At 40.4% G+C, this 13214-nt stretch overlaps 1 protein-coding gene across 1 annotated transcript in view; it reads left to right on the top strand.

Moving 5' to 3' along the window:
- Positions 1–13214, top strand: part of POMT2 (protein O-mannosyltransferase 2) — a 29579-nt gene that overhangs the window by 7915 nt on the left and 8450 nt on the right. Inside the window, exons 8-18 of the mRNA XM_042814081.1 lie at positions 1030–1112; positions 1563–1672; positions 3697–3763; positions 4601–4673; positions 6045–6123; positions 6850–7001; positions 8576–8667; positions 9979–10055; positions 11613–11684; positions 11900–11959; positions 12160–12265. Of these exons, the coding sequence (XP_042670015.1) occupies positions 1030–1112; positions 1563–1672; positions 3697–3763; positions 4601–4673; positions 6045–6123; positions 6850–7001; positions 8576–8667; positions 9979–10055; positions 11613–11684; positions 11900–11959; positions 12160–12265 (971 nt within the window). The remainder of the gene's footprint in view (positions 1–1029; positions 1113–1562; positions 1673–3696; positions 3764–4600; positions 4674–6044; positions 6124–6849; positions 7002–8575; positions 8668–9978; positions 10056–11612; positions 11685–11899; positions 11960–12159; positions 12266–13214) is intronic.

Here is a 13214-nt window from a genome sequence, read left to right as displayed (position 1 = left end):
TTTTTTTTTTTTTTTTTTTTTTTTTTTTTTTTTTTTTTTACAGAAGAAAAGTCATCTGTCATCTTTGAATTAAAGAACACTGATTATGGATTTCTCCGCTCACAGCATCAAAAGCGCAGCCATGAGCTGTGTCTTTGTTTAATTCCCTTCCCAGACTTCTGCATTGTTCTTAGAGAAGGGCTCTGGCCAAGCTGGCAGTGAAACAGAATTTGAGCTTGAGACATTCTGACATGTGAATCGAGTGTCCTAACCAAGTCCTCAGTGTCTTCTTTTTTTTTTTTTTTTTTTTTTTTTTTCCTCCCTCCTGTCTTCCTGGACCTGAATATGTCTCAAATCCATTCTCTTTTTTTTTGTTGTTGTTCTTTAAATTAGAAAGCACACCTCACTCCGCCAGCCTACCCTTCCCCTCTCCCCAAAAAGGCAGTGCATTCCTGCAAAATTCTTTGACTGTGATGAAAAATGTCTGGTAACTGTTCCTGTAGAGAGAACTGTAGACTGAATGCTTTCTGGTAAGGAGGGCATTTATTTGGAAAGCAGCAGCAAAATAGTCCAGTAATGATTTTCCATAAGAGATGAGGTGAAAAAAGCATTTAACCATTAACAAGAATGTAAAATTAAATATGTTATTTTTTCAGTTCAAGTCAGCTGGTTTTACCATTTAGCAGAAATGAGACTTGGAAAATCTCAAGAAGAGGCTTTATTAGATGTCAGCTAGCAGTGGGTTTTGTTTGTTACAAGAGCACCCACAAAGACAATTGATTGTGCTTTGTTCAGTGCCAGAAGGAACACATTTTTATGTTCTCGTGTCCTTGTCCATTTCCTGCAAGAGTGTATCAGCTGTGATTCACAGCATTAGAGATGCAATTAAGGAAAACCCAATCATTCTTCTCCTGAGACCAAGTCTCTTATTTTGTTTTCATCTGGTTTTCTTTTTCTTTCAGTATAAACAATCTGATTGTGCGCACTGGAACTTTGTATGCTATGTTTTGCCAGTCTTTGAATTGTCACATTTTTTGCTCTGTGTTTTAGTGGTCCGGGGGATGGTTTCTTCAGTTCTGCCTTTCAGTCCCAGCTGATTGGGAACAATCTTCATAATGTCTCCATTCCAGAGCGTGAGTGTCCAAAGAAGTGAATTGTTCTGAGCTGTCAAAACATGTGGGACTTTAGATAAAAGCTACATCTCCTTTGAAGCAGTGCAGGATAGATACAGTTTTGTGTGTATGCACCTTCACTTTTTTTGGCCTTTATTTTGTTTCAGACAACAAAAAAGGATTTCACCTGTTCAGCCTAGAACCTGGCTCTTCTCTTTATGTTAAAATGATTTGGGAGAGATATATAATGTTTGGTTGAAACTTCTAGAACAGTTTCACGGAATAGTAGCGGATGGTGATGGAAGGAAAGCTTGCAATGAGCTATTTGGATTAACACTGCAGTCAGGAAATGTGCTTTCATCAAAACAAAGCAGGAACACATTTGCCTAATTGGAGCACTGTAGGCTGGCTGCGGGAGGTATTTATAGGAGAGATGGCTTATGCTTTTTTCCCTTGTTCCTTCCCATTTAGATTTGGCCTATGGGTCTGTGGTCACAATGAAGAACCTTCGGATGGCAGGGGGTTACCTTCACTCCCACTGGCACCTCTACCCAGAGGGTGTTGGGGCTCGCCAGCAGCAGGTTGGTGTCCTGCAATACTGCTTCTAATTGCAGCCATCTACTCACTCCCATTGCACTTAGTGTTAGGTGTCATTGTGGCAGGAGCTGTGTTATCTTCTCAGCATCTGTTATCTTCTTGATGCCAATTAAGTTGAGCTTAATTTGGAATCCTGAGTGTAAAGAGCCCACCAGTTTGCACCAGGGAGGTGACTGAGAGTAACAGAGCTGCACTGCGGTAGCAAGACCCATCTCCATAGATGGAGGCCACTAGGACTTAAATATAATGAAAAGTAATGTTCTGTAATGAAAATGCAGTTGTTACCTCAGGCGAGAATGTAAAACTATTACAAACAAACCTATTACTTGTGTTAAAATCAACAGAAGTGCTGAGAGTTGTTTCCATTTGTGCCACAGGCCTCTGTGATGTTTTGTGAATTAATTTCTCGTCTGTGCCTTATTTTCCTCATCTGTCACCAGGGAAATTGTAAGGCTTTGTTCATTCAGTTGGATATCTGTATGTTCATAAGCTGCCCATAATGAAAGGTGCTTAGCCGAACTCTCGAAGGGCTTATGTTTAAGTGATTAACCAGTAAATTAAAAAAAAACAAAACCACCATGTAAGTATTGCTAATTAATTATTACAGAAATTAAGTGCATTTCTTGTTTTTTGTCCGTCATGATCAAGTTTTATAAATCTTTGCTGCTTCTGTGGCTTTCCTAAGATAAACGTCGGTGTCTAAAAATTGTTCTGAACTGTCTGACAGAAAGTTTCTGGAGAAAAAGAAGTGTTTGTTTTTAACTCAGTCTCTGTTATGAGGAAGAGGATTTCAAAAATAAACTTTAATTAATCTTTTCTTGCTGTTCTTCCCAGCCAGAAATACTTCCAATGCTGTCAGGTGACAGTGATGTTTACTGTAGATGGAGCTATAATGCCAAAAATGGCTTAAGAGCAAGCCAAATTTAAGTGCAGAATATGCTTTATGGCAGTAGAAACAAGCAAGAGGGAATTGGAGGGTTTTGATGGGAATTTTGTTTGGAGTAGGTGGGAGAGGATGGAGATCCTCTTTCCTGCCGCTGTGATCCCTACCCTGGGGGGGTATGCAGAGAGGAAGGAATTTACAGCTTCAAGGAGACCTGGGGAGTAAGAGATGGAAATGATGATCTCTCTGTCTTCTCTCCTGATGCTATGACCTCAAGGTGTGTGAGGTTCCTACTCACCCTTTTTCCCACCCTCAGACACTCCTGTATGTTCTGCCTCAGTCACCCATCGACTAGCTGGTCTGCTTGCACCCAGGTGGGAGGCACAGGTGTGAGGCTGGGCTGGGGTCCTGGAGAGCAGGGCTTGCTGCTTCTGCAGCTGGGAGAGAAGAGAGAGCACAGAGGGCATAGTTCTTTTTGCCTGGAAGTGTGGCTTTCAGTAGCAGCACCCTCAGGCCAGATGACCTCCCTGCTCTTGGTAGCAGTAAGAAAAGTTACTCTGTGTGAAGCTGAGCAATTTAGTGAACGTTAGCTAGTTGGCACGTACTGCTTTATGAGTTGGTCCCTGAAACCTTAATTTGGAACTTTTGGCACTAGTATAACAGTTATCTTAATCAGCCTGTTATTATAAATATCTACCAATGATGCCAGTTTAGAAAGCCAGTGCTGTTTCCATCTACTCACACTGGTCAGTGAAAATTCAAGAAGTTCAGGTTCAGATATCCTGTTGTTTTGGAAGGAATCTCTGAATGAGTGTAGGAGCAGGTTGGTTGGAAGCTTTATTCGTAAGGCAAGTGAACTGCTGTTAAGTGTAGCCCTCCAGAGCAGATGTGCTGTACCTGATTAAAGGTGTGATCTGGGTTAAGCAGTGGCCAGCAATTGGCCTTCTATGTGGACCATCATAAAGATCATGTCAAGTTTTTCTGTGTTAGTAATGCATTCATTTGGACTTTCAATTTGCTGATGAGTGCATCTTTGCTATTACTAGCCTTTTTTTTCTTCTTTTTTTTTTTTTTTTTTTTTTTTTTTTTTTTTTTTTAGTAAAATAATTTATCTTCTGCTTTCAGGTCACAGCCTACTTACATAAGGATTTGAATAACCTGTGGATTATAAAGAAGCATGATTCAGATACAGGTAACAAATACTGATAAAGAGTCTCTTATAATTACTGCTTCATTTGTTAACATAAATATTTTGAGTTCCTTCCAGGGCAAAGTGTGCTTCATAGATAAGAGATGAGATGGAAGGGAGAACAAGGGCAATCTGACTCTGTGTTTGTGTCTGCCCTGTCATTGTTTGATTTTTTCTCCATGTTATACAGTCAAAGTAAATCAGTTTTTCTCAGCTGAAGGTCACCAGATGGGGTTGCAAATAGCAGAGAGGAAATTAATGTAAACTCAGTCCATGTTTTGTGGAATCTATTATTGTGACTGTGGGTCCTGGAGAAGTGGGTTCCAAGTATGCTGTGGTGCATGGTGTCCAGGTGGCTTGCTTTAATGCTTGCTTGGGACTATTGAAGGTGTTATTCCTCAGGTAGTGCAGCTGAATGATTGGGCTAGGCTAGTTTCCTTTCTATTTTTGCAGCATGTACGCATGAAAATCAACAAGGAAGAGTCTAAACAACAAACAAATTCAAATAACCAAGATATAATGATATGAACAGTCTTGCAAGTGTCACTTTATAGTGCATGAAAATAAAATACAGATATCTAGTTATGGTGTTCAGTTAGCCTGGCCGAGCATCCCCTTTATTTAAGGGCAGTATGTTCTGCTTTGGGCCACATTTGTGCACAGTTCTACAGAGTACTTTCAGGGCTGGTCTTTAAACTAGAGCAGTGATTCACACCAGGCGTTCAGTCTACACAAATGGGTTTGCCTTGTGTTCTCTGCTTGAGGCAGAGTTCCCTGAGAACTCTCTGTGGCAATGATTTGTTAGTCAGTGCACAGGCATGATTGGTTTTCTTCCTCCAGCAGATCTGTTGGATTCCTCCAGCCCTGTGGAGTTCGTGAGGCACGGAGACATCATTCGCCTGGAACATAAAGAGTAAGGCTGATGGCTGTGATTTGGAGAGTCTGAGTGATTAGATAGGAGTGGTGGGGAATTTGACCTGCTGAAGACTGCGTGGGTAGGCCAGCACAAGTGGATCATGTGACAGAGGTGTATTAATGTCTGCATTTGCAAATGGAGTTTTTCTTCTGTGGTTTGTGTTTTGATGGCTGTCTGTAAAATGGGAAACCTTTGGCAGAACCTCTCAGCTTCATCAAGCAGTGCGGAGATCTGTTCAGCTGTGTGAGATGCAGTATGAAGGTAACTGCATACTGGTTCTGCCTGTACAGACAGTATACACCCCCTGAAACTGAACAAAAATGATAACTTGTGCCTTTCCTCACTGTGATGGGAACCTAAGAGAGACACATGGGTGCCCTAGTGACTCAATATTTAATCTTATGTAATCTAACCTCACTGTGCCACAATGCTCTGTGCTGTCACAGTTTTTATTTCTTAACAGAAGCTCTGTATTTGTGAGCCACATCATACTGTGTTCAGTATTACATGTTCACAAATCATTGCTCAAACCTTCCAAAATGATTGTAAGACTTTGGAAAAAAAAAAAAAAAAAAAAAAAAAAGTGCCTTGGATTTTGGATTTTACTGCTAAATTTCTGATAATAAAGGTGATGAAATCTGGTTTTGATAATACTGTGCTCACTTAACTCAGATGCTGGAGGGGGATAGGCTTCTGGAATGGGAGGTACAGCTGCAGCACTGGGGGAAAGATCCAGTAGGTGGCTCTCAGCTCTTTGTGTTGGAGTTCTGTGTGCAGGCAGGCAGGGCTGGGAGCAGCTCTGCTGTGGGAGATGATGGCGCCTGGTGTGGGTGGATTTACTAAAGACTGGAATATGGCCAGGCTTCTCTGCTTGCCTCATCTAGCAGCCACCACTGGGGAGGGATGTTGTCAGCACTGTGTAAGGCTGTGCTAATGGGGGCTGCAGGTCCCAACCTCAGTGCATCTGACTGAATGATACAGTCTTCCTCTCAAAAACCAACTGATAATCAAGGGAGGTCACAATCTTATTTTGCTTCTTGCAAAAGCTAAGACTTTCATCCCCACCTTTGCTATTTGTAAGAAGAGGATTTAAAAAAGGAAAATCTCTGCAGTTTCAGTAAATGTGTGTGATTTACAAGCTAGAGCAGTAATCAATGTTATTTCCACTTGTAGATAGTGTTTATAGCCTAAAGGTTGGATTTACTCATGTTGTCCTCCTTTCCCAGTGTGGCATAAGCTTGGAGTTACACTGGGGGAAGCTGCTCCAATTGCTGACAGCTCTCTCTGAATGGCTCAAACCAAAGTTCTTATAACAGATTGTCTGATGCATAAAAACAAAACAAGGCTTGACTTCTGATTTCATTCCAGAACTTCTAGAAATCTTCACAGTCACCAGCATGAGGCTCCCCTGACAAGGAAGCACTTTCAGGTCACTGGCTATGGCATAGTAAGTGAATGGCAGAATTCAACAAAAGTTCTTGGCAGAATTCAGACCATGCCAAGGGAATTTATTTCTGCTTTTAGTTTGTTAGTTATGATGATAGATGTGGACCTACTGGGCTGGAAGAAAAGATGATCTGGTATAAAACAGTGTATCTCGTTTAAGGTCTATTTAATGTGAACACAGACAAGGAAATAACTTAAGCTTTTACTGTCAGTCTAGCTTTGGCAGCTTTCAATTCCATGAATGCCAAACTGAGCAACCTTGAAGTTGCTCTGACAAGTATTATTTTATATATTTGGCCTTGTTGTGTAGACAACTGGCTTTTGTTGACAAGATGTTGACAGAATTTTGCATCATGAAAACGAAATCTGCTTTGAGAGATAAGTTTCTGAAAGCAAGTGAGTGTTGCCTAAACCCCTTCTGTAAAGCACCAAGTTACCCCCTATTAAAATGCAACTCTGAGGCACAGTCAAGTGTGAATTTGGAGCAAAAATATTAAGTTTGGCAAGATAAAAATGTATTTGTGGGTAGCTGCTCATATGAAGAATCATCTCTTCCTTATGGGGAATCTCTACTGTGAAGTCTGAGCAAGAGTAGTGTGGGTTCCTTTGCTTAGCTTCACCACCATTAGAGTTTCAGAATTTCTTATTTGCAGTGCTTCAATCTGTATGTCTTCTGATTGATTTTTGTTTCTTTGTTTTTCTCTGCTGTGGTGGGTTTCCATGATAGAATGGAACAGGAGACTCCAATGACTTCTGGCGGATTGAGGTGGTGGGCAGAAGGGCTGGGAAGCTTATCAAAGTCCTACGGAGTAAGATCCGGCTCACACATGTGGCCACAGGGTGTATTCTGGGCTCTTCTGGAAAGACTCTGCCAAAGTGGTATGTAGCTTGTGTGCTCTGCCTGCCCCACTCCACAAGACTTTGAGCTGCTGTAAGAATAAAAGAGTAATCAGCAGGTACTAAAAATATAACCAGAGAAGATCTGGGTTAGAGTTCTGCAATTTGTTACAGTGAAGGTACCTGGTGGGCAGCAGCTCTGAAAAATCCCGTAACAATCCAATCCCACACCTGTAGATCTAAGAGTGGCATGGGCGTAGATTTTTGTTGTCCATTAAGTCCAGGAGTGGATAACAGCCATATTCTTCAAGGCCATTTTAGCCTTAAGGTTCACAGTAAGTGAAGAACTGGGGCAGTTGATGCTGTTCCATGCCATACTCATCCAAACTTATTTTTGTTGGCATTAACTTCTTTTTGTGGTTGGCAGTCCTGCCATTTTTGGGTGCAGCATCCGATGTGAGGGCAGCAATAGCAAGCTGATATTACCAGGGAGTTCTCAAGTTATGCATCTTCATCATAAAATGAAGGATATGCAGAGATTGATGCCAGCCAAGCTACTGTATCTGCAAAGCTGTACTGTATGGAATGCTAACAGGGATCCTGACACAGCAGGCTCTGTAGTCATGGTGCTTCTGTTTCCAGAGCTGCCTCTGTTATTGCTAGCTTAGGTTTTCCTTAGCTCTTTTACAGTAAAGATGATTTCTATTTTATCTGGTGGATGCTGAATCATACATAGTGAGTGCAGGCAGATGCTTCTGCCGGTGACTGCCACGTCAGGAATGCAAATGGCATTTATATTCTTCTGGTAAGACTGGGTTTGTGGGTAAATAACATAACTGGTTTAAAATAATAATAATGAGACAAATCACTACCTCTGACAACAACATTCAAGAAAGGAGCTATATCTTTTTCCACTAACACAAGCTCAACCTGTGAATAGAATTCAGTGCTGCAAAATACTGATGACATTAAGAGCTGAGAGGAGGGAGGAAGCCTGGTAACTGTATATATATATATACTTTTTTTTTTTTTGAAGACTTCAAAGGGGAATAATCACTGTCCTTCCAAGACTAGTGATTAATTAATGGATTAATTGGTGAAAGTAAGCCTGTTAAGAGGCAATTGGTGGAAAATAATTAATTCATCACATTACTGCAGGCTCCGATACACTTTTTCCTGTAGTGTTTGGTGTGACCTGCTAGAAATAGAGTGATACAGCAAGTGAAGTGAACCATTGTTTTACCAGCATTCTTTCCTCTAAAGTTGAACCTTTGTTTCTGTAGTAGAGTTTCTGTAGTCATGGTTTGACTTGATGACGATGATTTTTCTTTTTTCTGGAGAGACTGTAAGAGTTGACTTGAAGTAGATTACACTTTAGGCAGCCAAACTTAAGAAATACAGGCTGTGTATTTAGTGGAATTTTGATGTAGGCTGCCTTTCAAGCCTGTCTCAGTTTCTACATAGCATTGGAGTGACTGCTGGAGTTGAATGATGTGGTTGGTGTTATGGGAAAGCATGAAGCCAGATAGGGGGGGAAAAAAAAAAAAAAAAGACATGAGCTAGAAATACTGAGTGATCTTTTTGGAGTAGTGTTTGACTGTTCTGTTGTTCTTCAGGGGTTGGGAACAAGTGGAAGTCACCTGCACACCATATGTGAAAGAGACTCCGAATTCCCTCTGGAATTTTGAAGATCATATAAACCCTAAGTGTAAGTCATTTATTTTCCTTTCCTTTGAGGGTACATCTTGGCTTGCTGTTAGGGAGATGGATGAACTATCAGATGTCAAGAACTGGCAGTCAGCATTTGGGATTTGTCTGTTGTTTCTCAGCTCAAATGTGAACTTGTTAAACTTAGGCCAGCTGTTTAGAGATGTATAGGCTTTTTCTGCTTCAGGGGAGATTCAGCTTGGGTATTAGGAAAGGGTTCTTTATTGAGTGGGCGGTCAAGCACTTCCCCAGGGAAGTGATCATACCACCAAGCTTACAGGAGTTTAAGGAGTGTTTGGACAACACTTTCAGGCAAATAATGTAGATTTTAGGTAGCAAGAGGTTGGACTTGATGATCATTGTTGTCCCTTCCAACTCAGGATATTTTATGATTCTATAATTTCACTCTTTGTACAGTAAACTGGAGATAATGCTTCAAATATAATGGGAAATATAAAGGATTTTGTAATCATCCTGGATAGCAGAAGCATGGAGTTTTATAGGGAGTGCAGTACAAGTTATTATATTTAATATGATTGGTTCAATTGGGGATTATTGTCATAAATACAAGCATGTTCTGTATATTTTAATGATTTATTAAACAAAAAAGCCAACAAAAACACCATTGTGTTTTTTTGATGTATCATTTTCTCTTATGAGGGGATGCAAAATAATGACACTGTGGTACAATCAAGTAGTAGATAGTAGAGGTATAACAAAGATTGAGAGGAGACCTGAGTGTGCCGATAATGAGAGGTGACCCTTGCAGCTTCATCCATGAGTTAGGTATGTGTCATAGCCTCACTTGGCCTGAGTTATTTGATATATTTTCTTCCCAAGAATTGCAGATGAATTGGGCAGATTTCTGAATTACTGAAAACTGGTGTACTTCACCCTTACAGAGCAGCTGTGCAAATCAGAGGAAAGGAATTCTGTGCAATTTATTTGGCATTTTCCTTTTCTGTTGTAATGCCTTGTGTATTATTATGCTCATGGCTCGCTTACAAATAGGCAACAGCTTATGAACAATATCTAATTTCAGCTAGAAATAGGTATCTGCTTCAGGGACTTCTTTGTATTTTTCTTGCTCCTGGGAGTAAAGGAGGAAATCTAGGAATATATCAGTTATGAAATGGAGGATACTTTGGACTGCAAGCCTCTGTGTTTAGAATTTGAATGAATTGCACAGGGAATGAACAGAAGTGCTAGAAGCAGATTTGTCACAAATGGAGGGAATTTGGTTTATTATGCAAGAGTAAAAAAAATGTAAAACATACAGAATTCTCATCTATTTTTTTTTCACTTCCTATAGTGCCTAATATCAGCCTGGATGTTTTGAAGCCTTCTTTTTTGGAAATTCTTCTAGAGTCCCACATGGTTATGATCCGGGTAGGGTATTATTAGTTCTAGATGGCATTTTCTTCCTCCTTTGTTTTTCATTTAAAAAAAGAAATAGTTTTTTTCTGAAACATGCGGGTGATAGCTGCAAACTAGGGCAGAATTTACACACTCCAACCACCTGCTTGCATTCTTGCTTAGTAAAAGGGGTGGTCTTGAGGTTAATTTTTCCAGAAGTTTGGAAGCCATGGGCTTGATGCCTAGTTCTGCTGTTGATGTAATATTGTTACAGTCTAGTTCTGTAATTGCTTTGCTGCTGAAATTCTGTTCCATAAAGGGGAGTTTAGTATTTTTCCCATGCTGTTGAAAGTTTTACAGTAAAATTAGTATTTGTAAGGCAGGAGGATATTACTGTGGTCAGACTCAGGAAAATTAGCTGAATAGACACTAAAAGGACAATAAGTGTTTGAACTGAAAATGAAGAATTCCTGATAATTTCTTAAGGCTCATTGAGATGCTGTGTTTTCAGCCTTTCTCTTCTCTCTTTATCCCCGAGGATACTTGCAAATGGACTAGATTTAATATTTTCAAGGTGGTCTTTCCTTGTGGTTGTTCTTTGATCTTGGCTACATCCCTTCACCTTTCAGCTACTCACTCCTTCATCTGAATAGAAAAGTTCAGCAGGAAGGGGCCTTCTGAGATCATCAGGTCCAACTGTCCGACCATTTTGGGGCTGACTGAAGGTGAAAGGATGTTTAATAAGGGCATTATTCAAATGCCTTTTATATTGACAGGTGTGGCATCAACCACCTCTCTAGGAAGCTTGTTCTAGCATTTGACTACCCTCACAGTAAAGAATTTTTTCCTGGTGTGTAGTCTGAGCAGCTTTGTGCTGTTCCCAGGTGTCCTGTCATAAGTTCCTAGGAAAAAGAGCCTGGTACCTCCCTCTCCACTTGTCCTCCTCAGGGGGCTGCAGAAAGCCCTGAGGTCACCTCTCAGCTTTCTTTTCTCCAGAGTAGACAACCCAAGCATCCTCTCCTCACAGGACATGCCTTCTAGTTCTTCTACCAGGTTTGTTGCCCCTAAGAATGGGAATCTACCATTTTGGGAAGAGAGTTTACTTTTTTGTTTGCAGATGTTTTCTCAAATTCTCGAAAGAAAGAAGGTCATCAAATTATTAATAACAGTAAGCATTTCTATGACAACCCATGATAACATTGTCTCAGGTAAGAAAGCACCTGCATGGGTTTCCATGGAAATAATCTTTCTGAGGATTTTATTTCAGGGTGGAAGAAAGTCTGTTGAAGCAGTCTGTTAATGAACAAAGGTCTTGCTTATGCAACGTGTACTCAGTGACAGAAAACCTGGTAAAGAGAAATGAGAGAATACTGCCTCTAAGGATACTCAAAGAACGTTTTCACTTGTGTAATAGTATTAAAACATTTGTTGTCCTCATGGCTATTTCCAGAAGATGATGTGTGTATGTAGTCAGAAAGCAGCCTTTACTTGGAAGGAATATTCACGTACATTTGTAAACCCAGACATCTTGGGGCATTGTTTGCAGCACAACTACCCACTCATTTCAATTTTATCTTGACTTATCTGTAGGGAAACAGTGGCCTGAAACCGAAGGACAACGAAGTTACATCTAAACCCTGGCACTGGCCCATCAACTACCAGGTATATTAATCAATCCTCTTCCCTTTCTGTTTTCAAGTACTTTACTTTGCTTCTTGAAGCATAAGACCTCTTAATCATTTTGAGGATGATGTCAACTTTATTTTGTAGCACCTGAGCTGCATGGAAGGGAATGTGTTTCACCTTTGGCACTAGAAAATAGATATCAACCAAGTTGATACAAATCCACTTTGCTTACTTCTGGTCTGTTTCCTCAGGGTCTGCGTTTTTCTGGTGTCAATGAGACAGATTATCGGGTTTATTTGCTGGGAAACCCGGTAAGTTGGAACAGGAGTTTCCAAGCCACTGTCTTTAGCAAATTTTACTCTTGCTTTTTCCACTGATAATGAATCCTTTCATCCTTCTTTTGGACTGTTTCTCTAGTAGTATTCTTATACTTGCACGTAGCTTTTCATTTCCTCTCATGTTCATTCCTGTTTCCAGCCCTAAGTCTTAAATCTTTCTCTTTCCTACATAGGTGGTATGGTGGCTAAATCTGTTCACTATTGGACTATATCTTCTGATAGCAATTTCCATTGCAGTGGTGCTGAAGAGAGGTGTCCAACTGACTTCTGAACACAAAGGTGAGGTCAGTTTTCCTATGCCTCCTATGCAAGAGAGTCATCTCATAACATCCTAGTTTGCCGATACACAAGAGCTCATATTGGGAATCCTGTATTAAAAATCTTCCCGTATGTTGTATTAAAGCCTCTGGGAATTTAATGCATTAAACTCAGGAAGCTGCATGTACTGAACACTGGGCTACATAATGCTTTGAAAATGTACTACTGAATGATGTGATTGCTAACAGAAGATGCTGTACAAGAAATAATGACTCTGAGTAAAATCTGGCTTTCTGTCTGGCAAACAATGAGTTGCCAAATTTCCTAAGCTTGTAAGCCTTGATCAGAAATCCTCAAATCACCAAGAACCTGAAAAATGTGCATAGAAAGCTAATGAGGAAAAGAGCTCTGTAAATAATTCACAGGAAGGAGTTATGATAAGCTCCTGAACAATCTTACCACTCCTTTGCTGGAGAGTACAGAGCTGACCTAGGTATTGGCTGGCATCTGAAGGTGATCCAAGGGTATGAAGCACAGTAGGTTTTTGCTAGGTTATTTTTTTCTAGGAGGCAAAGGTTTGGATTCATTAGTAATTCATATGCCAGCTGTGTTCTGCCAGGTGGTTGCCCAGCCTAGCATGACAGTTGCTTAGGAACTGTTAAGAGCTGAGATGCTGGCCACAATTGCTATCAGTTATGTCGATTGCTTGTTGTGGTTTAACCCAAGCAGGGTTCTAAGCATCGCATTTGCTCACTCTCCCCAAGTCAAATGGGGGGGAGAATCAGAAAGGTAAAAGTACAGTAACTTGTGGATTAAGATAAAGATGGTGTACTAAGTAAAGCAAAAGCTGCACATGCAAGTAAAGGAAAACAAAGAATTAATTCATCAGTAGGCAGATGTACACCCACTTCCAGGAAAAAAGGGCTTATCACACATAATGGTTTCTTGGGATGACAAAGCACTTAAAGGA

The sequence above is a fragment of the Centrocercus urophasianus genome, unplaced genomic scaffold (genome assembly GCF_019232065.1).
Source record: "Centrocercus urophasianus isolate 14NV4802_14NV808 unplaced genomic scaffold, USGS_Curo_1.0 seq_14, whole genome shotgun sequence".
NCBI classification, from domain to species: Eukaryota; Metazoa; Chordata; class Aves; order Galliformes; family Phasianidae; genus Centrocercus; species Centrocercus urophasianus.
The sequence above is the reverse complement of the archived record's forward strand: the minus strand, read 5'-3'. Positions and strand labels throughout refer to the sequence as shown.